Source organism: Amblyomma americanum, chromosome 11, assembly GCF_052857255.1.
Source record: "Amblyomma americanum isolate KBUSLIRL-KWMA chromosome 11, ASM5285725v1, whole genome shotgun sequence".
Lineage (NCBI taxonomy): Eukaryota > Metazoa > Arthropoda > Arachnida > Ixodida > Ixodidae > Amblyomma > Amblyomma americanum.
Genome location: NC_135507.1, coordinates 424,632 through 452,247, shown reverse-complemented (window position 1 = coordinate 452,247; position 27,616 = coordinate 424,632). Strand labels below are relative to the sequence as shown.

General features: G+C 50.1%; 1 protein-coding gene across 1 annotated transcript in view; it reads left to right on the top strand.

Moving 5' to 3' along the window:
• The window catches only part of LOC144111091 (beta-scruin-like), a 108,082-nt gene that overhangs the window by 2,679 nt on the left and 77,787 nt on the right, over positions 1-27,616 (top strand). Inside the window, exons 2-9 of the mRNA XM_077644230.1 lie at positions 3,141-3,265; positions 4,390-4,514; positions 10,572-10,688; positions 19,591-19,774; positions 22,622-22,819; positions 22,968-23,185; positions 24,614-24,801; positions 26,373-26,477. Of these exons, the coding sequence (XP_077500356.1) occupies positions 3,141-3,265; positions 4,390-4,514; positions 10,572-10,688; positions 19,591-19,774; positions 22,622-22,819; positions 22,968-23,185; positions 24,614-24,801; positions 26,373-26,477 (1,260 nt within the window). The remainder of the gene's footprint in view (positions 1-3,140; positions 3,266-4,389; positions 4,515-10,571; positions 10,689-19,590; positions 19,775-22,621; positions 22,820-22,967; positions 23,186-24,613; positions 24,802-26,372; positions 26,478-27,616) is intronic.

Sequence of the window (27,616 nt, the reverse complement as noted above, 5' to 3'; positions counted from 1 at the left end):
AATTAAGCATTAATTTTGAAAGTGCCTGTTGCTCTGAACCCGACGTAAATGCATTGTGTCCCAGTGTTTGCCCTGTCATGCATGCATGTAGCAGTTGGTGGCCAGTCGATCCCGCACTGGTCTCTCACCGACGCGGCGTCGCGTGTACACAGTGGGACGAGCAAATCGGCCGACCGTCGGCTAGAGTCTGGCGAGAGCGAAGACAGCGCGCAAAAATGATCGCGTTTGCCGACCAGGATCGGCCTATACCGCTTGTGCGCCACTGCGCTTGTGGCTAGCTGGAAGAGCTGTTACCGAGGCCACCTTTTGAGTGCTTTCTGAGGCACCAACTGTAGAGTAGTGGAAAAAAAAAACGGAAAAAAAACGCAAGCCTCGACTGCAACTCTTACAGGCAATGAGGCAAGGGTTTACTTGGCAGAGACGCAGCGACTGAGCTAAAAAATATCTGAAAGTAACGGCCAAGAGGATGTCACAAACGTTTCGGAGCCCTTAGTTACTTCGGCTCGAAGGCAACATTTCCAGCTATAGAAGTCTGTCAAGCGCTTGGCATTCAGCGTAGCCTACCGATAGCACGTCACGTATCCATCACCGCGTCGAGCTTGAGCAGAATTTTAGTGTCAACATGACCTCACCATAGCCTGCACTTTCGCGTCGAAATACTTCGCGCCACTCTTTTCTGCGGAGGAAAAATGGACGCCACATGGAGCCCGTGTTTAACGACCACTCTTTTTGCAAGAAGTGTGAGTAGAAAAAATTGCTTCAAGTAAAATATTCACAGGCGATCATACAGTGTGATACGGCCAGGCTGCATTTGCAGTGTTGGTTGTACATTGGTCGTCTTTCTACTGCACTTTTCGCTTTTTCTAACGAGAACTCTAGTTTGGGCTAGTTGGTTCATGATTCACAAAGACCACGGCGCGAAATACGGGGACAAAAGAGATACAGGGCGCTGGTCCTGCCGTGTTTGTTTCTCTTTTGTCCCCTTATTTCGCGCCGTTGTCTTTGTGAATCGCTCCCCCCCCCCCCCCCCCTCCTGCTTGGGCTTGTGATGGGTGGTGCTGTTAGATGGCCCCTGTGTCACGCGGAGTGAGGCACATCCGAGCAACCACCGGAGGGGGCAGGCTTGACACACACATCGTCACAAAAGAGCGCACACTTCACCACCAGCGCTGTACAGAGAGACCCGGCGTTTTTTTTTTTTGGGGGGGGGGGGGAACTGACTATCTACTAACGCAGAAAAAGTAAAACGCAGAAAACAAACGTAAGGTTCGAAGCCAGGCGCTTGAACCGATTCTTTGTGAAGAATAATTAGCTGATTTTCGCGAATTAGCTACAGTGTGCATTTTCGCCACGTATTGAAACTTATTACCCTAGAGAATTTTCCCCTTTCTCATCACTGGCAGTATGTAGCTGCAGCCCAGCATGCGAAATGAGTCGGTATGGTGAACTATGGGAGAACGGGGGCAGCCCCAATTCGCTGAACAAGAAAAGACATCTTTCCTTCATCATCCACTTCCACCACCACAGCAATCCACTGCGGCCTTTCCTCCTCGTATGCCCCTTTAGACTTGGCCAGGCAGGACTGGAAGTATACACGCGAAAGCTTGCTTCCCCCCTCGATTCCTGTATTTAAATTTGTACTCCACGTAAGGAGCATCTTCTATCGTGAGCTACTGCGACAGTGATGTCCTCTGCGGTATGGTGAACTATGGGAGAACGGGGGCAGCCCCAATTCGCTGAACAAGAAAAGACATCTTTCCTTCATCATCCACTTCCACCACCACAGCAGTCCACTGCGGCCTTTCCTCCTCGTATGCCCCTTTAGTCTTGGCCAGGCAGGACTGGAATTATGCACGCGAAAGCTTGCTTCCCCCCTCGATTCCTGTATTGAAATTTGTACTCCACGTAAGGAGCATCTTCTATCGTGAGCTACTGCGACAGTGATGTCCTCTACGTTTCAGAAATTCATCAGTCGTTGAACGTAGTTGCAGTGATGACGGGCAGGACAGTGCCAAAAAAAAAAACAGTGACAGCTTGATTTGTTCTCCTCGGCAGCAGGAAAGGACATCCGAAATAAACGTCCCATTGCGACTAACAGTTGCACGACCAGCAGATTGCAGCTGCTACAAATGCAGTTAAGCTAGGACTAGTGTTTTTACGGCACTTATTGCAAGTAGAGGCTTTCTAGTTGGTACTCCACGCAACTCGCACTCATTGGCCGGAATGAATCAAATTAATAAATCGCGACGTACCGATTTCACAAAGTTGAGCGGCGCTAACAAATGTTGGGCACTGGCTCTTGAACGTGGGCACAACACATGGGGGCTGTAATTTTGCTCTTGCATCGCTTCTCGATTTCGGCGTTAAAAGAAAAATAGAGAGACTGGGAGGGAGTGACCTGACCGCGCGTTGAGTGCCACGCAGTGGGCCGATGAGGATTCAAGCCCGGGAGCTTCCCAGAAGGGGCTGCTGCACTGAAGCGGCGCTCGTGCAACGCCTGCCTAGGGCAGCCGGAGTAAAAGAGTGAGGGCTCTGAACATTCGGGGAGGCAAACGATGACGCTCGCAAGTGGAAAGTGTAGTGGACAGTGTTTGTTCGGCCACGCAGTGACGCGCTTCATAAACAAACTAGATTGCTCTCCAATGTCGTCTGACGTTAGAAAGTCAGAAACTCAGTTGGTAGTATAAACGGGAACAGTATTTTGACAAAACTGCCACCTCGAGAGAGATCGAATTTACATCGAGTTGTAGGAAATTTTGGCCTTGGTATGAAATAAATGTAACGCAACATCTTTCATTCTTCACGCGCAGCGCGCACGGTTCCTCGAAGAGCGGCCGGCAAGTCCTCGAGTATGTATGCGCTCCTTTGAGGCCACGTGCGGTGTTGTTTCCTCAGCGCTCACGGTCCTGTTCTCGAGTGGAGGCAGGGAAGGAACGGATGCGTTCTGGTCCTGTTGTGTAAGGGGGTCATGCGTGCAGAAGCGGTTGATGGTCATGTGTCTTGGCTTTGCTGGGTCTGTGGTCCATCGCAAATTAATGGGTCGCATGCGGCATGCAGCCGTAGGTCACGTGCTCCAATCACGTGACCGTTCAGGACCAGCCGACACCCGTAAAGAGTGTCGCCCCTTCTCATCGACGCAGGGAACGACCAGCTTCTCCGTGGACAGCTCCTGCTGGCTGACGCCGACGTCCGGAAGCGGCCTGCAGCCGCGGCTGGACGCGCCTCTCTTGGGCGACTTTCGAAGACGCAACGCTGTCCTGCCAAGGTGCCGTCTCTCGAGCAGCGGAGGCTGTAGCGAGATCCGCCGCCATGGGCAGACTGCCGCGATGAGAAAATGCTTTCGCATTCGCAGCACGATAGCCTCAAGTGCCCGCATACGCCTTCTGTATATGCCCCCGAGTCGTTCTTCTTGCGGCAGCTCTCCTAAAAATAGACAGCGCCAAATCACCGTAAGCAGCAGGTTGAGGCCGCCGGACAGTCTGTCGCATTACAGAAGACGTCCTTAACGATCACGATGCGTCATCTCTTTCCTTGTCAGGGCTGATGCAGTGCCAGATGGTCCAGCTCACTTGTGCCGTGTGATGCGCCTGCCGCAGTTGGCCCGGAGGGCTTCAATACGGCGCCTCCTTTTTTCCCCTGCTTCGGTGTCTGCATCGGACATATTTGCACAATATGCCGCCTTCTTTTTGTATTCACGCAATACAAACTACGAATCATATTGAATTTACGAAACCAGCCAGAGAGCGGAACACTAGCTTTCTTTAAACACAAAAATGGCGTGAACCCGTAAGATAAACGAAACTGACGGGAACTCGTGAACTGTCGGCGAAAATGCAGTGCGCCGACCTTGGCTGCCTAACTGGAGCACCGTTCCGTGGGCATTTTAATTGATTGCTAAATACTCCTTTGAAGGCAGTCGAGGTGTAACTGAATTACATTCCAATCCGAGTTTTATGCATGGCGGTGATTGCGGTGTCACGCTTTGCAGGTGGAGAACATGCGTATAAGAAGCCAAGTTTTATGGACGATTTCACCCTTGAGAATGACTGCGCTGTATACAGTTGGGAAGCGACGATGGGCGTACCGTAGTGTCCACGTAAAACTTGCAATGCTTATTATTGGTAAGGCTTAATATTACAACTCGCATTGACAGATTCCGTCGATATGTTTTCCTGACTGATCCGTGTATTTGGATGACATCATCGTGCCGGTTTGGTTTCTTTTGTCGCCACCTTAGATAACTTGCGAATCTGCAAATGTAATTTATGACCTCTGCCTAGAAAACTCCGCCGCTCCTGTCATTTGCAGGGACCCGCATTTGGGCTTTTTCAAAACAGAACTTTGTCGAAAGGAGCTGACCAGAAGTGTCATGCGTCGCGTATCTTCCAGGTCCAACGTTGCTCTCCACGCGGGACTTGGAAGCCTGCGCCCTTCTTCCGAGCTTCAAGCGAGCGGACCTGTTCTTGTGCTCGTGGGAGGCATAAATCCCCAAGATCCACTCAGAGAGGATTTAGGTATCTCCATTTCTGATGAGCGTTTCCGTCTAATTATCTAGCCGGGCGCATAATTTGCCAGCTTACACAGGCTGTTTAGGCTATAGGTAAAACAGAATTTCTTAAAAATGGGGTTTTTTAGCTATAGAGATAACTTCTCCGGCACTGTCATACCGGTGTCAGCAGGCAGAAAAGAGATAAACTATGTTGACCAAAATTTGAAAAGCCGACTGACTGTTTCAACCGCTACACGTAAGTGCCTGGTTGCAATTAGAGATCTGTAGCTGGGCGTTAGCAAGGGACATTTCAGTTTCTGTAAATATTAAAACGCAATCAGCCTCGCTGCTGCGCCTCAGAAAATTTTGACCGCGACGGGAGCGTTTAATAAACGATGGGGCGGCTTTGGCGCCGGCCACCGGTTTACGTCACTCCGTGGCGCACGTCCCACTCTGCTTCAGAGCATTGTCTCCCGAAGAAAGCGGCCTTTTGAGGCACCGCAGCTTTCTTCTTGTTCCATATCGGGACAAAAGGGCGAAAACGTATCGCTGCGTCACCTGGTGGCCCCCCGTGTCACAGAAGGGGGCGGGAATGTCTCCGTAATATTCACGAAACTCTCCGCGCAAAGTTTCATGTAGGGAGCCGTCGGAGTGGGGCCGCGCGTGCTACAGCTGCCGGCTTACGTCTTCATTGCATTTGTGCTTTCTGGGGATTGGTGCGTAGCATGGACGCTGCTTTACTAGTTATCACCAGCAAGCTCTGCTGCTGCAATATCGAGTCACTATAAGCCCTTTGTGATCGACGCCGCTGGTAAACCTTGCTAACGGCTGTTTTCTGACCAACAGCGCTCGTACTTTCTCTCGTTGCTTTTTGTAAAACAGGGATTTTTGTACTGTCGTGAGCAAAAGTGGTATACTCCGCTCGGCGCGTGGCGGAGCGAGCGAAAACTGCATCGCAATGCCATCTACAGGCGACGTCTGTGGTCGAGACAGGCGATCAGGAACCCTTCCTAATCTGCAGCCATGTCGCCTGACTCGCTTGCTTGCAACGCCCTGCAGCACGCCGAAATGCCGAGCATCGCCGCTGCAGGAGCGATCCAGGGATCTTCCGCTTAGTTTGCTTTTTGTTTTCGCTGCGCTTTCGGTAGATATGTGCTGACGCGCCGCTCCATGACTGCACAAAATTTTTGCGCCCTGGATGGCTCCTACAGCGGCGATGCTCGGCCTTTCTGCGTGCTGCAGGGCGTTGCAAGCAAGCGAGTCAGGCGACATGCCTGCAGATTAGGAAGGGTTCCTGATCGCCTGTCTCGACCACAGACGTCGCCTGTAGATGGCATTGCGATGCAGTTTTCGCTCGCTCCGCGACGCGCCGAGCGGAGTATACCACTTTTGCTCACGACAGTACATGGGTCCAGACTGCGCATTTATTTTAACCGAAACTGGCCTGCAATATCCCTCTGGAAGATCTAGCTTAGCGGTCGGTAACATATTTATATGCGTCTCCGTAGCGGCTGTCACGGCCGAGCCCTTGCTTTCGTCCAAGTGCACAAGTCCATCTACATGTGCTTACGGCTGGCGCTTACCGTGCGAGAAATGCAGCAACCTCCCTGTTGCTGAAAACAGAGGTTTCGCGGCATTCCGAGGCGTTGGCGAGCGCAAAAAAAAAGTGTTGAAATTTTCGATTCGGTGTGTGCTTAGACCAGAGTAAAAGACAAGCTGCGAGCGGCCGCGCAATAAGCAAAGAGTGAACAATGATGGGAAGCATAGTAGGACGTAAAAAGCGGTAGGGTTTTAACCTATAGCTAAACCGAGTAGACGTGCGGAAGCATGTGTTTAGCCTTGTCGGCTCATGGTTATTATAGCTCTGATCGAGGCTAAGCAGGTCCGAGTTGTTCGCACCGCAGATGGAAGGAAGATGACGAAGACGTGCAATGCACAGCGCGTGTGTTGCACTTCGACACGATGTGCGATCGGCTGCGACGATATAGCGTATATTGTGCCCTCGTGCAGTGGCCAGCGAAACCCAGTCATGGCAATATTTATTTTATTTCTGCACCTTCAGGGTCGGGGACGCCGCAAGGTTCTTGGCTCGCTTTGACCTCGTGAAGTAGTGCGCTCGCACAAAAAGCACACGAGTGAACACTGTCGCAGATGGTATATGCCTTCCTTCGAATATCCGTGGAACGGCGCCGGGTTTCATCTTCTCGCGTTGCAGCGACACTGCTTCTCTATACTGACCACAAACATGTCAGGCCAAATGCTCCTCGCAGACAAAGCTAAATCCGCCGCGGTGGTTGCTTCCACACTGCACGCTGCTCGGCCGAACAGCGAGGCCTTTTCCTGCCTCAGTCGGCCACGGAGCAAGTCTCCGGCATTGCGCGTCACATGCACTGTTCGTGAACAAAGGCAAAAAATGAATGTGGATTATTAGCTCAGCTAATCCAGGATATACAAAGCGAAAGCTGTCGGCGTTCATTGGCGTGGACAACGTTCTAGACGGCGATGACCTTGACGAAAGGAAGGGCGCATAACTGGCGCCCTGGGTCACTGGACGCTTTATTCGCGCTTTAAAGGGACACTGAGGAGAAATTGAAGTTGGCTTGTATCGATAGAATAGCAGCTCCTGATCACGAAAACGCCACTCTTACTGAAAACAAAGCTCTTGTAATGTAGAAAATAGCAAGAACCAAAATACAGGTGTCGCCGCCACAGGCCAATCTGGCAAGTACAAGCGTGATGACTTCCTAGGACAAGAGGCGACACCTTGGAGGAATTTTCCTTGCTTCATGAAGCCACGAATCTTTGAGCCTGGCAAAGGAAGGTTGCGCACCGCACCGCTAGCTGGCAGAAATCACGGAGTCTGCGTTTACGTCACGTATCACGTCACTCCGTTCTGAGACGTCATAAGAGTTGCCGTGGCGTCATAAGAGTTTCCTGAGTTTGAATCACAGCGGCGGGAAAAACTTTTTCATCTTCGAATCCAAATTTCTTTGAAATAAATGCATATTTCGCGCCCGGACAAGCGGCAACAAAGCCATGAAATGCCGAACTATCAGATTTTGCTAACAAAAAAAAATGATAGAGTTCTCAGTGTCCCTTTAAGGTACGCGGCGGTGGTGAGAGAGAGAGATGTGGGCTGCATGCATTAGCTCTGACAACGTTGTGGCAGACACGCGGCACTGCAGCAATAGACCGCAGCGTTCACTGGGTGACATGCAGCCACTCGCGATGAACCGTTAATTTAGCTGTCACCTGGCAGTGTGGCCGCGCTGCCAATAGTCCAGTGTGCGGAATGCACTGAACGTATACAGACGCCAAGCCGCGCCTACTTGCCCGATACAGCACAGCTTTCGCTCTCTAACCAGCTTCAGCTGTAGGTGAACCGCAGCTAATTTTTCTTTCGCGGAAAGCCGAAACTACGCGCTAAGCTGCCTCAGGCCGTGCGCACTGCGAGTTCGGTCTGAAGGCTGCCGATTCTACAAAATAAGTTACGAGCAGTGTGGTGCGCTGCCTGAAGTTTCGGCTATACGGGCGAAATTGGAAGCGCACCGCACATGGCCGCACTGCTCGTAACATTTATTTTGTCGGATCGGCAGCCTCCGGAGTAAACTTGCAATGCGCGCTAGTTGCGGCAGCTTAGCGCGCAATTTCGGGTTCCCGCGAAAGAAGACTGCGACGCGTTGCACGGGCGCATCGGAGAGCAAAACGCGGTGCGCTGTCTACGCGGGGATCGGCCGCGGGCGAAAAAGCAGTCGGAAAAGCGAGCTGCGCACACAGCCGCCGCTCGCTGGCCGAGCGCGTGATCTCGTCCACGGTGACTTGTCGTTTCACGGCAGTCCAGGAGCCATACTCGTGGGATAACGGGACGTGTAAAGAGCGGACACTCAGCAAAATCTGGCCCCGGCAATTGCGCAGCAGATTAGTTGATATCCCCCCCTCTTTCGTGGCACCATCCGGGGTTAGCGCGCGTGCGCGGGCTGCGACGGAGCAGACGGGGCAGCACGAAGCCAGGGGGCCGTCGTCTGCGCGGGGCAGCGCCTGTGAGCGTGCGACGTCTTTCTTAATTGCGTCCGTCTTGGTCTTCGACGCGAAAATCGCGCGGTTTCTGACGACGGCAAGGTGAGGACTGTTTTTTCCCAGCTGCTCCGCATTTTTTAAGCAGTTTACGCTCGCCACGCCGGCCGGTGCCTCGAATTACGCAGTTCGTGAAGAGGCGCGCACGCCTGCCGGCTGTTGTGGCGCGGTTCGTGTCGCTCTTGCTCTTTCTGAGAGCGGCAAGGTAGGCATTTCAAGCAGTTTCGCCGAGCACGCCGGCCGGCGCAGTATGGCGGCTGTCACGCTTACCATGGCGCCTGTCGGTGCGCAGTTAGCGAAATTCGCGCCCATGCCCTGTGCGCTTTGCCTAGCTTTTGGTTTCGCATGGTTGTGCGTTGAGTTCTGCGGTACGCGGTTTTTTATGGCGCATGCACAGCCTCTTTTGAGTGATATCTGCTGACGGTCGGGTAAAATATGTCAACTTGAAAAAAAAAAATGGGCAAACGAGTTTTTAGTACGGGCGCGTAATTTTCACGACTGCCGGGAAAAAAATAACGCATGAAAAGCTCAGACTAGAAATTTGTGTGTTGAAGACTCCGTCGTCTGTTCCAGTGAAAACGCGCATTGCACCCGCGTAGTGGCAACACGGGAGTGCGTTTTTCAAAACGACCAGAGGAAAAGTTAACTCGTGTAAAAACAAAAACTTCATGCGCCGAAAATTGTCTTCTACGCTTCTGAAGACGCGCAAATTGCATCCGCGCATTTGTTCTCCAACACACTGTGAGCTACTGGTTTGGAGCCCGTGCACAGTTGGCTGTGGAATAGGACTTCAGCTTTTGGAGGGCAGAGGATAACGTTGGGGAACGGGGGAATGCTTGTAAATCATTGGGAGATAGTATTGCGTGTGGAGCATAAATGTTCCGTATACGAGGTTCGTAAAGGCAAGTTTTCCTCGTTCGTAGTTTCGCCGCTTTCACGCGCTTCGCCTGTTCGCACAGTTATTAATGCGCAAGCACTGTGTGGCTGTGTTTACGGATTCGTGTCATCACGAGCTTGTCATCACGATAACATTCGAACGAATTCCGTTCTAAGAAAAAGAATGGTCGCATTAGAGCATCCAAAAATATCGCAGGAGAAATCATGAGGTGCATGTGGGGTAATTAGAGCCAAAAATGTCCAAAAAGTGGGCGCAGCCAGAGCGAAAGTGGCGCCAAATTTGAAAACACCGTAAGGTGACGGAGCTAAAGCGTGGCGCCAAATTTGAAAAACGAGGTGGGGACAGAGCGAAGTGTGGCGCCAAGTGTGAAAACTTAAAATGGGCAATGATGGAACTTAATTGATTTAGGCAAAAAGCGACGAGGAGGCCTCAATGCTTACGCATTCCTCCAATGCGGGTGCTGCAGTGATCTCGATAATTTTTTGTGTAATGTTTACCAGATTGACACCTGCTCGTAATTTACATTTTTCAGCTGACCGGTGCACGGTGTTAGCGACAGCCATTGCTGTGAGCCGTGTTCCACTAACAGTGGACCCGCGAGAACCGCGGAACGAGCTTAGCGTTGTGCAGTGGTGACGGCTGTTGTATCGGTACAAAGCACCTGGTGTTTCTGGATTGGCACTGTTTAACGAAGGCCGTGGCGCAGCTGCCTCGAAAGCCGGTCAAGAGCGCCCGGAATGTAATTTCTCATCTCGATAGCAGCAAGGGGCCATCCTAATAAAGATTATGCGCCACTAGGGCGCGGCAGGCCGCAGCGCATGCTAGCATTCAAACTGCGCGCGCCTGAAACCGGAGGTCCTCTCACCCAGCCGCTTGGTGCGCTATAGGTCATCTGGACCGCTGGGCCCTATGGAAATGTCCGCTCTTGATGAGTCCCTTTCTCTATGCCACATTTCCCACCATTCGTGTTAAGTCTTGGCGCCTCAATGCCAGGGCACTTCTGACTACTCGGGTCAATATTTTCAAATTTTGCGCGATACTATTAGATTTTCGAAAGTATAATCCGGTGTAGGGGGACTGTTTGCACAGCCTGTTCATCTCGTCCTTCAGGCTCTGCAGTTATTCGCTACCTCTTGGCCGAGGACACCTGGCAACTCAGCGGATTCATGCCTCACGCCAGGAGCTACCACACTGCAGCCTGCGTGGGCGACTCCGTCTACGTGGTCGGTGAGGGAAATCTCTTGACAAGGGTGTTGTTCCTTTTGCTACAGCCCCGCCGCGGTGGCTTTGTCTCGGGGGGATCAGTCCCGGCCGCGTATTTTGATGGAAGGCGTCATTTTTGTTCCTCCATGTATTTTACTCAAAATTTGAGTAAAAGTTTTCCGCAGTTTTCACGTTGTGTCAAATTTCGCAGCTGGGCCACGCCTCTCTCGCTGCAGTAAATTTTCCGTTTCGTGCCCTCAGTCGGAGCCACTTATACAGGCAGCCTCGTGTGTGCGACGTCAGAGCTTGCGACGCCCGTAAATGTTAGCTCTGCGTTTGCTGAAGGACAAAATTCGCCCTTGTTTTTGGTCACTTCACCCAGACTGCCGTAGCCAGTTTAGCCAATCAACGCGTGAACGATAAATTTTCGGCCAGTGTCTGTGGCGTCATAGGCTGGTTGGTACGTTGCGGCATCATAGTTTGGTCGAAACCCAGTTTCGGTTTCCTGGTTTCTCCTTGTTTAAAATACTTCTACTCGGTATTTTGAAAAATGTTTTGTACCAGAGAGAGGGAACTCTAAAGAATGATTTGAATGTCAACTTAAAGTGTTAAAAAAAAACCTAGTTGCAACGGCCCCAATTCTAAACTAATCCGGAGCCCTTCGTTATGGCGTCCCACATTGCCCATTGTTGCTTCGTGGCGTTGAGCCCAAAAATTTAAATTTACATTTTACTAGAGGATGTTGCTTGCATTGCACACTGTACTACTCTTAAAGATGTGTAGAAATCTGATATTTTAGTTGCTCAAGATTTGTGCCGGTATTTGTTTCTCAAGCTGTCAAAGGCGCCACTCATTTCTTCTCAGCTGTTCTCTCCAATTTTGTATATAATGTCGCTGTTTCTGACCAGCCTTGTCCAGTTCACATTTTCATTAACCTAGTCCCTATCGAGCATAAATGCACCCTCATGTCTTCATTAACTTCTTGTTACCTTTTATGGGTCGTCCTTTCGACCTCTTCCCACCAACTCTGGATCGCTTATTTGTTTGGTGGGTTTACGCTTACAGCAGTATTTCTAGAGCTGAGTGTTTTGTAATTTCCTGCGTAGTTCAGCAGTTAAAGTTTTCTTGGCCCGGGAAAGGCATTCTTGACGAATTTGTCCGTTCACTACGAATGTACTGCCTTGGTTGTTTCGGGTTTTCTCAGCTGTGGCCTTTCGCTCTGACTCGCCTGTAGTTTCGGATGAGAAAGAATAAAGACGCCCTTGTAGTATGTATTAGGTGACTTTCTCATCGGTTTATTTGATACGTTTGCTGCGCTTGTCGTTTACGAGGCCTGGGCACGATACATCATAAAGGTGTTCTCAATGCCGGTACGCGATGTCCTCAAAAATTGTAATTTTGATACCGGTACAAGATACAGAATCGAAACTGATTTCTGATACAGGTAGTCGATATGTATAGTCGGCACTTCGACACACCACTGAAACAGCCAGTATTAATATAAGTAGTAATATAATTACCTAAGTTCCAATATTTCTCCATGGTTTGTGGAATTTGTAGTGCATGTGATAGCGTTCATTAATTACGAGAAAGCATTTGACTCAGTGGAATCCTCAGCAGTCATGCAGGCATTGCGGAATTGGGGTTTAGAAGAGCCTTATGCGAAAAATAACAGCTACCATAGTCCTCCATAAAAGTCTGCAATAAAATTCCAATAAGGAAGGGCGTCAGGCAGGGAGACACGATCTCGCCAATGCTATTCACCGCCTGTATATGGGAGGTATTTCGAGGCCTGAATTGGGAACAGTTGATAAGAGTTGTTGGAGAATACTTATGCAAAATGAGCTTTTAAAGCGAAAGCTTTACTGGCCGCGAACTTGCGATTTCGCCTAGGCGGTGCTCTGAGGAGGCACATGACGTCACAACGCGCACCTCGCCGTGGATATTTCTCTCGCTTCCTAGTCACTACTGCGCATGCGCCACTAGTAGCAGCGAGCCACAGGTGTTCCGCCGCTGCGCTGCGCCGCGCCTTTCCTCAAAACCCAACTTTCAATTTTCAGTTCTCTCTTCCTTCTTTCCCTCCCTCCTTTATCCCTTCCTTTACGGCGCGGTTCGGTTGTCCACCGAGATATGTGGGATGGTTACCGTGTCATTTCCTTTCCTCAAAAACAAAGCAAAACAAGTGAGCCGACGGCGTTCATAGAGTTCAGTGGCGTTGACAACTTTGCAAAGGCCGTTCATTTTCACGAAAGGAAAGGCGCGCAACCGGCTTCGTGGGTCAGTGGAGACCTCAATCGCTTCATGTACAGGCGCCGACAAAAGTGGTATACTCCACGCAGAGGGAGCCGGAGCAACGGCACATAGTCACTGGAACGGGAAATGTACCGCATTCGTTTTCTCTCGCCGCCGCGCCGGCCGGCCAGCGCGCGCGGACCATTTATGGCGGGGAATGACCACGTCACCGCCGAGAACGAACCGGGAGCGCGCGCGCGCTCCCGGCTCGCGCTCCCGATTCGTTCTCGGCGGTGACGTGGTCATTCCCCGCCATAAATGGTCCGCTCGCTTCTTTCTCGCGGCCGCCGGCACACAGACCGTCCGGAGCTAGAGCGGCTGTTTGGGCTTGTTGGTCAGTGAACATGGTAAAAGAATGCAGCGCGAAAAAAAACAAGGACGAACAGAAGTGGACAGGACAGGGCGCCCTGTCCACTTCTGTTCGTCCTTGTTTTTTTTTCGCGCTGCATTCTTTTACCACGTCCGGAGCATTGAGTAGCACTTGCTCTTATGGGCCGAGATAAGCGTGCACAGCATTGCCAGTCACGTAGTGACGCTTGCGCAGTTCATGCCTGCGTAGAGACTGCGCGCGACCGTCGCTTCAGCGGCGCTGGACCAAATATGGCGGCTCCGGTGATGGCTGCGGCACAGTGCATCGCAACGCCATCTACGGGCGGTATCTGGGATCAAGATAGCCATTGGGTGCCCTTTATTATCTGCAGACATGTCTCTTGACTCGTTTCAATTTTTCGTGGTTCAGCTCGCCAAAATGCCGAGCGGCGCCGCTGCAGTAGCAATCTGGTGGCCCTCTCTTCGTTTTGTGTCTTTTTCAGCGCGTGCACCGGCATGATGCGATAAAATGCCCCCGCGTGCGTTGCTGACTTGCTGTGGAAGCAGCTCGTATTTAGAACGATATTCGCGACGGACAATGAGTGTCCGCCAACATATCGGCCTGCCGCTGGTGCGAGCCCGTCGAGTCAAGGCTGCAGGTGATTTCGTTTGCTCAAACCACGCTTGAGAGCAGCACGATCTTGGCGCGCAAGTGCGTTAGTCACGCGGTTTATTTTGTATTTCGCGGGCTTTCTTTGCAGCCGGGAAAAAAGAGACGTGAGTGTATCCTTATCGTAAGTGATCGAATGGGGGTTTCTGAAGGTGCTCTACAACTTTGCAAATAAAATTTGTTGCTTAAAGTCAATATTTATTAATTTTGGTAATGAAAATAACTAATCTATTAATTGCGAAACAAAAAATTGCCTGAGGTGCGCAAGATGGCTGTCACTAATATGCAACTGGTTTCACTCGGCTGTCTCATTCATCTTTAACCCTTGGTTCTACTTAGCTGGGACAACCGGTATACAGGGTGCCCTGGCTAACTTTAGCCAAGAGTCGAAAAATAATATTTCAGGTAGGCCAGAGAAACCGCTTACACACAGCTACCAGCCGGCTTGAGCATCTAGGCAATTTTTTGTATTGCTGTTACGATGTGCATATGCAGATGTGCATAGCAAAGTTGGAGAGCACATTCAGAAACACCCGTTCCATTTATTTGCGATAAAGAAAGCCTCACGTGTATCTTTTTTCCGAGCTCCAAAGAAAGCTCGCGAAATACAAAAAAAAAATCACGTGGCTAGCGCATTCGCGCGCCACGTTTGTGCTGCTCTCAATCCTGGTTTGAGTGAACGAAATCAGCTGCTGGCAAGGCGGCGCGACGACCCTGTGGAGTTCGCTGACCTTTCTGCGAACTCGTTGGTCTTGTGTTCTCAAGGAAGGCCGCGCCAGCGGGGTCGGAAGTCCCCAACAAAGGGGCCCGTCCCGTCCCTGCCTCCCCTTTGTGCAGCGGACGTCCTCGTTTACGCCGCGCCGTCACGGGGATGACCCGCCGGGAAAAACGCGAACCAAGTACAGCTGACGACATGTGGTTGTTAAGGGGTGGACGAGGTTTCGGGGGCGCACGAGATACGGCTGAGTATTAACCGAGTGACCGGAAACCCACTATTCCTGTAACGACTGTCTACTTCCCTTAACGACCCTGTTCTCTTTGTTGCTATCAACAACCTGAGTCATCGCCTCGTCGGCACATGTTTCTAGCGTCTGTGGTGACGTAGGTGGTGTGGGGAACGTAAGTCGCATTTGTGTTGTTTGTCTATTTGATTGCAACCTCTCCTTTACCCAAATGTTTAATCAGTACTTTTTCCCCAATCTCTGATCAGGGGGCGGACCTTGTTTTCCTTTCCCTAACCACTGATTGGTGAGGGGTGTCGTTTGTTATCTTATTGGTTGCTGTCCCCGCTAAGGGCGGAGACAGAGGGTTTAAAACCAAGCGCTCTGGGTTGAGCGGGGGCTGAATTCGTCTGATCCACGATTTAGTCATGTAAATAGTTTTCTCCTTGCTTTGTTTCTTCTCGTTTTTTTACCTATGTTGTAAATAAATAGTTAACCTTCTCCTTTCCTTGAGTAATGTGAATGTTTGCGAGTAGAACCACCGGGTCATCAAGAAACCCCGATTTCATCATCTAGTAGTTTCCTCTCATCGCCACCGGAAGGGGAAACTCAACTGACCCCATTGCTCCGGCCGGCCGATATGTCAACCACCGTCGACATATCGGCCTAAGAATGTCTTGGTCTTCAGATGTGTGGAGTTTGCTAGTAAGGAAGCGCTTACGAGAAAGAAATGACTGGTACAAGGCTGAGTAGATCTGAGTGGTCGTCGTCATTCTTGAGTTGAACTTTTTAGAAAACTCGAGCAGGTTCGCTGCTACACCAAAACGTTCGTTATACAGTAGCAGAATTATTCGAGCTAGAGCTTTCTCTCGAACTTTAATCACGGACAAATCTTAACACAGCTTATACTGCCTGCTTACGGCCGCAATATCGTATACGTTACGCTGGAACTGGAGTCACTGGCGTTTGTGCTATTTCTTTGGGCATTTTTGCTCCTCTGACATTAGAATGCGACGTCTGACAGTGGATGCTTCGTCTTGCAGTTGCTACTTGCCACCGCAGTGATTTCGCTCACCTCGCAAAGCGGGGCAGGAGCCCACTCGACTTACTCGTTTCCGCAGCGCCATCTGTTCCGTTTCTTGGGCGCACAGTTATTTGTCCTGCAATAATTGCGCCCCAGCTGTGGTCTTTCTTAGCCATTTCGCTCTCGAAGACACTTTGTCGCTCGCGCAGGTTCCCGCCCACTATAGCGTAATGAGACCAACTTGCTGCTCTCTTTTATTTATTAATCCTTCCGGGAATTTTCGCTCACGGCCAACGTCTTCGACCCCGCGTGAGCCGGTCGCTGCTGATGCTACCTACGGTGAAACGGACGCGCGGAGCGGCAAACCACGTAGAAGCGCTGCCAGGCGCCTTGCCGAATCGCGAAGGGACTCAAGTTGTAGTTAGTCGGCACATCGTTCTCAGCAGACCCGATGCCACCAACGCCAGCATAGCTTCCGCGCCGAACGAACGGGCAGCAGGCCGCAAGCTTCGTGGTGAACGCGCTCTGGATGTGCGCTGCGTTGTTCGTCGCTCACCGCGTGATTTCTGCGTGAGGCGCTATCTGTTGGGAAAGTGGGGAACATTGCGAGGAGGAGTGCGAGGAGCAGGATTTTTCGCTCACGGCCAACACCGCCGACGACACTGGCTTTTCTGCGACAGGAGCTCCTTAACGCTGTCGCGTTAAAAATTGGCAGTGGCTTAGCTCGGCTATGCCAGTATATACGTAGCGAGAGGTAAGTTTCCCTGGCTGAGGTTGTTTTTCGGAAACTCGAATGGTGTGATCAGTCACACGACGGGCCTTCACATCCTCTTCGGTTGGTTCCCGTTGAGTGACGCCTTCCATGGGCTCCATCTCGGCGGCTATGCGCCGTCTATTACGCTCTGCAGTCTGGCATCTCCGTTTGGCAAGGCGTTCCTCTCTCAGTTCCGGCGTCTCCGCTGCTCTATTCGCCTTCTGACGCTCATTCCCTCTTTGTTGAGTAGCCAGCTGCCAGGCGACAACCTCAGGGTCGGAAGAGTTAATCTTCCCATGTCTATACCGCCGTTTAGCAGCAGCTGGGCTCTCCTTCTCTGCATGCATGTCAAACGTTGTGATACAGCCGCCGATTACATCTCCGCCTTTTATACGCAATGCTGCGCGTGCGACGCGCGGTTCGGGTGATAGAGCGGCGTGTGGCGAGGCGGCGACGAAGAACGCGGCGCAGCTTTGGGGTCTCTGGTTACCATGGTATCGGCGCATGCGCACAAGTGCTCATCCGCGCAACATCACGCTCAACTCCGACGGCGGAGCGGGCGCGCGGCCTCGGCGACGGCAAAGCGCACCCTGCTCCTCTCCGGTTGCCATGGTAACGGCGCATGCGCACAACTGTCCTCTCCCATGCACCGCGAAATTCTCCACTGGTAGCCCAGTGTAGCTCTCGCTCAAAAAAAAAAAAAGTGCCTCCAATCCACGCTATGAAGGTGGTTGGACAGCGAAGCTGTGAAACGACACCCAATTACCCATTGCGACCTCACTTGAAATTTACCACACGTGGCTCTACAAAGAGTGAAACTAGAGGCAAGTGAAATGTACTTGAGCTGTATGCTGTATGCCTGATTTGAAAGGAGATATGCTGTTTGGCATTCAGTTTTAGCCTAATGTTTACCGGGACGCGTCGGACGATGTTCCCATTGTTCACACGCGCAATTGTCATCCATCATGTGGTTTTGACGCTTGTTTTGTGTTTTTAATGAAAACAGGTACTGAGCTGTATGCCTTATTTCAAAGGAGGTTTGCCCGTCGTATATATATATTTTTATTTTTTGTTAGATTTTAATTTTTTATATTATGACTGCTTTATGATCAGTATGATATACGATTTCTATGCTGTTGAGTACTTTTCCACTCGGAGGAGCGTTCGGTTTTTTAGCCCGGCGTCTTTTTGCTGACGACGTCGACGACGCGGAAATTTCCTTGGACTAGAGAAGTATAGAGCTTCGCTGTGAAACTATTTCGATGAGATGGCGGTTTTCATCTCGACAGGAAACCACAGCGGCTGCATATGTGGCAGCGGACACGACATACGCAAGCGTGTGCTGCGGGTAGCAGCAACGTTCGCAAGCATCTTACTTAGCAGCTACCGCTATAGATGGCGTTGTGCGCAAATAACTAGTTGGTGTTCCTGTATATGCTTCCGCAGGGAGCAGAGTTGCGCGTCTGTTTTCCTTCGCTGCTCCGAACGCCATTCGCCGAGAGGCGGTCACATGATTTTCGTGACGTCAGGTGTTCAACTTTCCGCGGGGAAGCTGTCTTCACAGGCTCTGTGCTGAATGACCCCTTGTCAGCTCGACGCCTCACGTGCGCCCACTTTGTCGGCTACATTTCACACATTTCCCGTGTGCACCTGTGGCGTCAGGTTTGGGGTTCTGCTGCAGCAACCGCGCTGGAAACGGCAAAGTGTTTTACGAACTGCCATTTGGAAGTTCGGTGGCTGAAGTGCGTCGGCGATTAAAGTGGCTTTTGAGAATAGGCCGTGTTAAGCGCGACGAAATATAACACAGATGAAAAAATAGCGCTTAATAAAAAATTATGTAATCTAATGATATCAACGAGAGAGAGTACTTTCAAGGTTTTTTAAATATTCGTCATTTGACTGCATTTAGCAACGGGGTACATTTTGTATAACTTCTTAGGCAAGCAGTTGAGTTTGAAATTTTTTTGTTAGGCCAGACTCGCCTGTTCAACGCATTGGTGTTGCTTTAGTCTGCTTGCCTGTAACAAGCTGCAGAATCATTTTAATGTGGTTCTAGGGAGATGCGTTTTCACCATATTTTTTCCGTGCATAATTCGCACAGAGCATGCGGCGGTGCTAGTTGTGAAAAAGTAATTCATCGCAATACTCTTTTTTCTTAAGACGCGCATAGAGGAAGACAGGACGGGACAGACGCTATCTCATCCGGAACGGGACTGCTTGTGCATCTGAAATTACTTGTTCCAGAAAAGAAAAAAAAACTCAGTCCGTTTCTAGTATTTTTCGTCTATTTGTCATGATTATCATGATGATGATAATTATGGATTTTTATGGCGCTAGGGCGTCTATGGCCAAAGAGCGCCATGGCACAAGGTATTTTTCGATTCCTCAAGGTGGGGTCAAAGTCAAAGACCCATTTTCCAGGCATTTCACCTTCTACTAGCCGAGCACCAGGCCAGGGGAAAGCTTGTACCCATAGCATCACCGTTGAGTAGCCGGCGGCACTGGGGATCGAGCCCCGCACCTCCCGCATGCGAAGTGGATGCTCAACCACTCGGCCACCGCTGCGGTCCCAATTTGTCATGAGTACAGTTTGCTGTGAATCTTTGTGGCGATTTTTTTTTCATGCTGTATGCACACCCTCGTCAAATCAGGTTAGTTTTTGGCTTTACGTTTAAAAAATTGCGATCGTGTGCAATTTGTACGCAAATAAAAAAAGCAAGCCCAAGCGCTTTAGACAGCGAGCCCATGAACGCAGCCCCTGCACGCACGAGCTGTGGCTTTCCCGCACAGATTGGAACATGATGGCGGACCTTCGCGCAACTCTGCTCCCTGCGGGAGCATATACAGGAACACTAGGAAGAGTCGGGGAAAAGCCTCGGCAACGTTTCAAACTCTTCGCGAGCAAATCTTTTGCACTGTTTCCTTCCGTCTTTGAGGCGGCTTCAACCTGGACGGCCTGGAGTACGAAGGACCCGCCCCGTCGGCAGCATGCTTCTCTCTGGACGTCCCCAGGATGTCTTGGAAGAAGTGCTCTTCCATGAACCAGGCCAGGGCGTGTCACGCGTGTGTGGCCGTGGGAAAGTGCATTTACGTCGCTGGAGGCAAGGACAACACTGGAAGGTACTTTGAACGGCAGTTTGGACGCTAATTATTTAAGCCTGTCTTGTGGATTGGCGACGTCAGGGAGCCAAGTTTTCGCTCGTTTAAGGCGAAAGCCTTAGAAGCACCATTACGAGAAAGCCGACGGCGCGCGCGCGTTCGTGTGTGTTAATTGGAGAGACATGGGAGAGGCCTTTGCCCTGCAGTGGGCGCAGTCGGACGGATGCAAGGAAATTTTTGTGTCGTCGGCGTCGTCAGCAGAAAACGCCCGACCGAAAGCATTGTTTTGCGTTCAAACCAAACATTGTGCCAGCCGCCGCGGTGGCTGAGTGGTTACGGCGCTCGGCTGCTGGCCCGAAAGACGCGGGTTCGACCCTGTCCCTGGAGGTCGAATTTCAGGTAATGGAGGCGAAATTCTAGAGGCCCGCCGTGTACTGTGCGATGTGAGTGCTCGTTAAAAAACCCCATTTGGTCGAAATTTCTGGAGCCCTTAACTACGGCGTCTCTCGTAGCCTGAGTCGCTTTGGGACGTTAAACCCCCATAAACCATACACCTCTTTCAGGCGTCACGCGGCTGCCGCGGCCACTCCGCACGCGCCGCAGCCGGCGGAGGTAGGGGAGGGGCCGAGTGAGTGGGGCCGCCGCCGTTTTGGCGTGCGAGAAGAGGGAAAGGCGCGAAGACGCGGAAGTTCAAATTTTGTGTGCATATAACTCAGCTTCCACAAAACGCGTGGAAATAATCCTGCTCTGGGATAATTATGAACCGTCGTCTTTTAACATTCCAGACATATCGCACATGTATTGAGAGCCCCTTTCTGGGCCCCTTTCAGGAAGCCAACAGTCACTGAAACCAAGGTGCACAGGGGAATGTTTTTTTTTACTTACATATAGTGCCAATCAATTGGTTAAAAGAAAATTACTTATAAAGCAGCAGAAATAACCGTACCGCCAGTGGGATCCGAACCCACGACCTCCGAATATCGCGTCCGGTGCTCTACCAACTGAGCTACGGCGACGGCTGTCCAGTCTGCTGCTTTCGTGGGTATTTATGCTTTGCGTGTAAGCAAACCTTGAGGCTGTTCGCCAGCGCCACCCTCGTCCAAAGTGGTGGACGTAGCACGTCCTGTAATACCGCGAATGCGACGTAGAACGTCATCTAACGGTGGGGGCTGAAACTGCGAGAACCCTCTATGGCATCAAGACTGCCAGAACCGAGACCCTCGTTAAGCTATCAGCATACAATGCAAATGAAATGAGGGGCTCGTTTGACAAACATATTACAGAAGCCAACAGTCACCGAAACCAAGGTGCATAGGGGAATGTTTAACTTGTAGTGCCAATGAATTGGCACTGCAAGTTAAGAGCGTTTTTAAGAGCGTTAGGTCTTGCTAATTCCGTTTGTCAAGGACGCGTCTGTCTGCAGTGAAGGTGAAATTGACCGAAACAGTAACCACGTGACCGCACGATATCACATAGCATGAGTGGGCGCGTAACGCCTCAGTTGATGCCTATACTTTCGATCCGTCATACCGGGTGACCCAGCTAACTTGAGCCGCTGCGGTCTACTGAGCCGGAGTACCCGGGTTTGAACCTGGCCGCCGTGGCCGCGTTTCGATGGAGGCGAAACGCAAAGGCGCCCGTGTGCTGTGCGATGTCAGTGCGATGATATTCCGTGAACTCCCAGGCACCGCTGAAATACTGTCGCGTTCCACTCTTAAAGGCGAAGCTTAGACGTCCTCCATTTTTTTTTTTTCGCTGTGCTGGCAGACTGTCTTGCAATAAATGCCTCTGAGCTGTATTCAGATGAGACAGGTTTGAAAACGGCGCACTACTGACTTCATCCCATGGTTTAAATAGGGGTGCATATTGCCAACGTGATCTTTTCGTGATCCATCCTCCGGCTTCTGTTTGTTTGTTTTTTCCCCGCCGAACAGAGATGGTAGACAGTGCCAAGGGTAGAAATTTGAATTAAGGATTAAGGTTGCTGCTGATCGCAGGTTCTCTGCATCTGATCCCGAAAACGGCCGTGTGCTGTACACGCAGGCGGTCGGCGTAGCAGCTCCGAAACGTCGAAAACCACACGAGAATTGTCGAGGTGCTCGTCTGTAACGTGCGCGGCTCTTCCGACTCATTTCTTGACACTTGCAGCGCACCGTAAATACGCGTGAGCAGCTGCTTCAAGGCGTGGCCCGAGGAAGGCGAGGAACGCTCTTCAGAAGAAGAGAGCACAGGAATGGACAAAGAGAAAAACACCACGTTTTCAATCGATCGGGCATTGATCAGCGCTGAGCGGTTAGTCGAGACTGCGAGATGGAGGACACTTTTGTCGTCGCCATGGCTTCGCGTATTTCGGTCTTTAATCGAAATTATGCAGGAGCTACTACTCGAGAGAACGAAAAGTTTTCTCTGCTCTGAGTGTTCGGTGGCTACATATTGATGAGGGTTAAGTGCTCGCATATGCGAGAGCAGAGCGGCGCCAAGAATCGCGAGGTGAAAGCAGGCTTTTAAAAAAACAACTCATGGGACTGTGTACCTCTCGCTCTAGCCGCCTTTGTCCAGACTGTCCACGATATTGTTAAAAACTGCGGGTATACAGCGCGAAAGACGCGTGTTGTCCTCAGTGTTGAATAACTCGTTTTGTTATTTTTAACCAGCGCCAGTTCTATCTCAATACGAAAATGGCCGAATTCGAAGCTGTCGTTGTAAAGCGCAGTGAGGCGCATTTTTGAATTTCGTTTTAATGTTGTACACCTAAAAAATGCTAAGTGGTGAAGTTGTTTAATATGAATATAAATATCAAATTATGTCAAAAAATAAACCTGTTGTTTTAAACAATTGACCGGACTCCACGGCCACGACACTCCGCAGGATTACGGATACTGTTGAGTGCTTCGACGTCACGACCGGCCGTTGGGAACTCCTTCCCAGCCTTCCTCGACCTCTGATGGCGTCGGCTGCCGCGTACTTCGACTCCCGCATCTGGATTCTCGGCGGTATTACGAGATCTGCCGCCAACCGCTGCAGAGTCACAGACGCCGTCTACGAATTCGACCAGCTGGATGGCCGGTATGCGTTCCCACGAGTCTTGCCGCATGGTTAGGTGCATACATTCATCCTGCGCCACTCCTGAATGAAACGGTGGCGGACAGTTACTGCGTCGTCGCTTCCTTTTCTTTTCATTTTCATGTCCCCTCCCTGCTATACATTGGCGCAGGTGGTTCCAGGCGGCAAGCCTGTGGGCGCCCCTCGCCTACTGCCTGGTGCTGACCACTGCGGAGTCCTCCGGCGAGGAGCGGCTGTGGCTCTGGGGCGGCATGGACGAGGACGGCCGCTCCTTGGGCGAGCTGCGCTTGTGGAAGCCCGAGCGGCGCTCCTGGAAGAGGTTCTGGCGGCTACAGCCGGCCAGGCATGCCTTCTGCGGCGCCGTCGTGGGTGAGGCTGGCTCAACTCCCTCCTTAGCCCGAAAAAATAATAATAATTGGTTTTTGATGAAAGGAAATGGCGGAGTAACTGTCTCGCGTATCTTGGTGGACACCCGAACCGCGCCATAAGGAAAGGATAGAGGAGGGAGTAAAACAAGTTGCCGCAGTGGAGAACTCCAGAATAATTTCGACCTACTGGAGATCTTTAACGTGCGCTGATGTCGCAAGCACACGGGCGCATTTTACTCGCATTCAAACGTTTCTTGTCCGTCCGAGATTTCAAGATGGCGCTGGTCATGTGATCAAATTGCTGCAGCATCGTACAAAATTTTGCTCCGTCTCGTGATCGCACGCACGCAGTCGTCGGGCCCGCACGGAGGACAGATTAGCCGTGGTTGCTCTAGTATTCCGACATATATATATATATATATATATATATATATATATATATATATATATATATATATATATACCGTCTGAGCAGGTGCCGAGACTGGTGCCAATTGGGGTCGCCATTGGTGACAAAATTGTGGCCCACCCGTTTGGAGCAGAGGATCCGGAGTGGCGACAGACGAATCTGCACAATTCGGTGCACAATGTTGTTAGTCAAGCTGAAGCCTGGTATGTGTGAGGGTTCGTACCGACGACCTTTCGTCTTCGAAACCGTAATGGGGGCGACCTTCATAGGGCCGGGGCAGGCGAACCAGTGGTCGCAGAGGAATGCAGGTGGTACCAAACAAACTGTCGTTTCATGATGTTATCCGAATTTGGGACCTGCGAGTGAAATTCAGATATAACGAATGTGAGCCTTGGATGTAACGAAGGTGCACGTTAATAAGCATCATTAATAATAATTAAAGCACAGTCGAAAGCATAGATGAAACCAACTTAGGTTAGCTCTTAATTTCATTTCATTTCGCATTTGCGAATCGTGTAATTTTTTTTGCGTTTCACCTCGATCGAAGCGCGGCTGCCACGGTCGGGTTCGAACCCAGGTACACACGGCGCAGAAGCCGAGCGCTGTGACCACTTAGTCACCGTGGTGGGTTATTTTTTTAAAGAAAAATTATTCCACCAGGAAGTTCTAAATGTACTGCGCATTGTAATACCTCACACTGTAGCCTAATTGATTGTGCTTCCGAACAAAAAAAAATTGGAGGACGCTTAAGTTTTGCCTTTAAGAGTGGAACGCGACAGCGTGTTGAACCGCTACCAGGGAGTATTCGATTGAGGGCATCGCTGTGCCCATCTCTCTGCCTCTGCTGAAGCAGGTTTCCCTCTCTTCTCATCGAGGGGCGGTTCTCGCGCTCTGCCCATTGCAGGCGCCGGATGCTTCACTCCGCGGCTATGCAGAGACACACGCCTGCAATTCCGCCTAATGACACTCATATTCCATACTACATATTAGTGTACACGTAGGTCTGTTGTGTGTCCGCAGGTAACCAGATGTGCCTGCTTGGAGGCATCGAGTCGCGCTTCCGCGCTGCCACCGACGCCCACACGCAGCTGGACCCGGCCCAGAAATCCGTCTGCTCCGGCTGCCCTATACCCTACCCGGTCACCGGGGCCAGTGCAGTAGCGCTGCCTTCTAGAGAAAGCTCACCTTCGCTTCGCATCGCGCAGTCGGTGAGTGCGCTTCCGGAGACTTTCAAGTACAGGCGGAATTGGTAAAAAAAAGGGAACACTTCATACAGCGTACATTCGTTAGATGGTGGGAAAACCAAGAAACAATAAAAATGAAAATTGCCCTGCTCGCACCGCCTATAACACAAAAGGATTTGTGCAGTAGTTTAAAATTAGTAATGAGGTACAATGAAGTTTCAAAATGTATCATAGCAGTTTTAAGTATTTTTAAATTTTGCATAGCAAAAATAAAAGGGGATCTACTATACTTATTTCATGCATCAGGTGCAATGCAATGGAAGATATGGAACAGGCAGTGCAAAGAAGAGCGCTAACTTTGACAGCGTTGCACCTGATGTATGAAACGGAGTATAGAACACGAGCTACCAATGAAGGGACATGCAGGGGCATTTCCTGAAAGGTGAAATTGAATGTAAAAGAATATAAAAAAAGTGCTGACAAATATTGACAGGAGGCTTTGTCTAATTATACAATAGTTATGAGGTATCTGTAAATTACAGGTTTACGCGATTTGGATTGAGTATTATACAAGTTATTGAAAAACATCAGAACTCTAGCTTGTACATTGTATTGACTTCGACTGTTTTATTAATCAGTCTTTATGGACGTTCCAGGATGTATGAAGTATTTACATAATTTTGTTTGAACATTAAAAGCGAAGATTTTTGTTATATAGCATGCAGTAAAATAATATAAAGAGCGAGAATTCTGTGTCTTGCTTTGAAGTGGTGGTTGTATGCTGGATTGGTCTAAGGCTACAGGGCAGCGCTGCTCTGATTGTAGTTTGTCATAATGAATGCTTCCTCTTCACCTAGCATCTTTTGAACAGGATCTAGCTCGACTTTTGCTATGAGGCTCCAGTAGACAGAGAGGAGGGCAGGGAGGCTGTCGAGAACAGTCCAACAGTGGTGGTGTTTTCTGAGTTCTATCCGTATCTTCCTTATTTAGCCTTATTCGGTTTATTAGGAATTAAGATTAAGGATTTGAGGTTTTTTTTCCTTATCGGATGGCAGCACCGCTTGAGTGATAGCAAAAGACGGCAGCAATAAAAGCTTTGAATTGAATGGTTGGATCTCTGCGGGTCATGTAGACGAAGAGATAATTGCGCGTTTCAACAATAGCACAAGGAAGTGTTTAACTTTATATATCCTGCATAGCAGCACGGTATACTGAACTGCCGTGTTGGTGGAAAGAATATTATAAGAATATTAGGAAGAATATTATCACGTAGTGGTGACAGCAGCCCGGCAGTTGGATAGAAGACAAAAGCCTTATAAAAGAAACACTTTGTTAGACTGAATTTTGACCAGAACGAGTGAAGAACTCTATGGCGGATAGCAGCAAGTGTGCTCGGCTGTCGTCGAAGAACAGAATCACGCCCTGCTAAATCTGGCTTCCAGGTAGAGCGCCAAATTCGGCTGTGACATCGCCAGTGTAGAAGTAGCTGCATGTGGCTGCAAAGTGATAAAGCTCGCAGCTTGCAACATCAGCATAATGCTTTGCGGTGATTTGCAAAAGGTGATCCGTGTTTCAAAATGTGGTTCCTCTTGCAGGAAGCTGATAGCTTGGACCAGGCAACTGTGAAGATGCGCACCGTGTACCGCCGATATCGCCAGCGGAGGAAGGTGAAGGAGGGCGATGAAGTGCCGGACTCGCAGGTAGGTGGCGCTCAAGAGGATGGCTCTAAGAATTCTGAAAAATTTTTTTTGTTTAGCTACTGGTTGTTGAATGACCAGAAATGTTCACAATGTGATCAACTTTCTCTTATCAGTGACCTTTTGATCTGTTTCATGAGAAGCTTCTCGTAATAAAGAAAAATATGCAGATATTTACTCTTACTGTAAAATGTCATGGCTTTCAATTTGAAAACAATATCTGCACTTAAGTTTGAATTGCGTAATCATTGCGTAATCATTGCGTATGCATTGTGTAATCAGGGGGTAGAAGAGCCTTATGTCAAAATACTGGAAGATATATATAGCAACTGCACAGCTACTATAGTCCTCCATAAAGTCAGCAATAAAATTCCAATAAGGAAGGGCGTCAGGCAAGGAGACACGATCTCGCCAATGCTGTTCACCGCATGTTTGCAGGAGGTATTACGAAGCCTGAATTGGGAACAATTGGGAATAAGAATAAATGGAGAATACCTAAATAATCTGCGATTTGCTGATGACATTGCCTTGCTGAGTCACTCAGGAGGTGAACTGCAAATCATGATCAACGAGTTAGACAGGCAGAGCAGATCGATGGGTCTAAAAATTAACATGCAGAAAACCAAGGTAATGTTCAACAGCCTAGCAAGGGAACAACAGTTCACAATTGGCAGCGAGAGCCTAGAAATTGTGCCGGAATACGTCTACTTAGGGCAGGTAGTGACAGCTGATCCAGATCATGAGAGGGAGATAACTAGAAGGATAAGAATGGGCTGGAGCGCATATGGCAAATTCTCGCAGATCATGAGTGGCAGTTTACCAATTTCCCTCAAGAGGAAAGTGTACAACAGCATAATCTTACCGGTACTCACCTACGGGGCAGAAACGTGGAGGCTAACGAAAAGAGTTCAGCTTAGGTTAAGGACAACGCAGCGAGCCATGGAAAGAAAAATGATAGGTGTAACGTTAAGAGATCGGAAGCGGGCAGAGTGGGTGAGGGAACAAACACGGGTTAATGACATCCTAGTCGAAATCAAGAGAAAGAAATGGGCTTGGGCAGGGCATGTAATGTGAAGGCAAGATAACCGCTGGTCCTTAAGGGTAACGGAGTGGGTTCCAAGAGAAAGTAAGCGTAGCAGGGG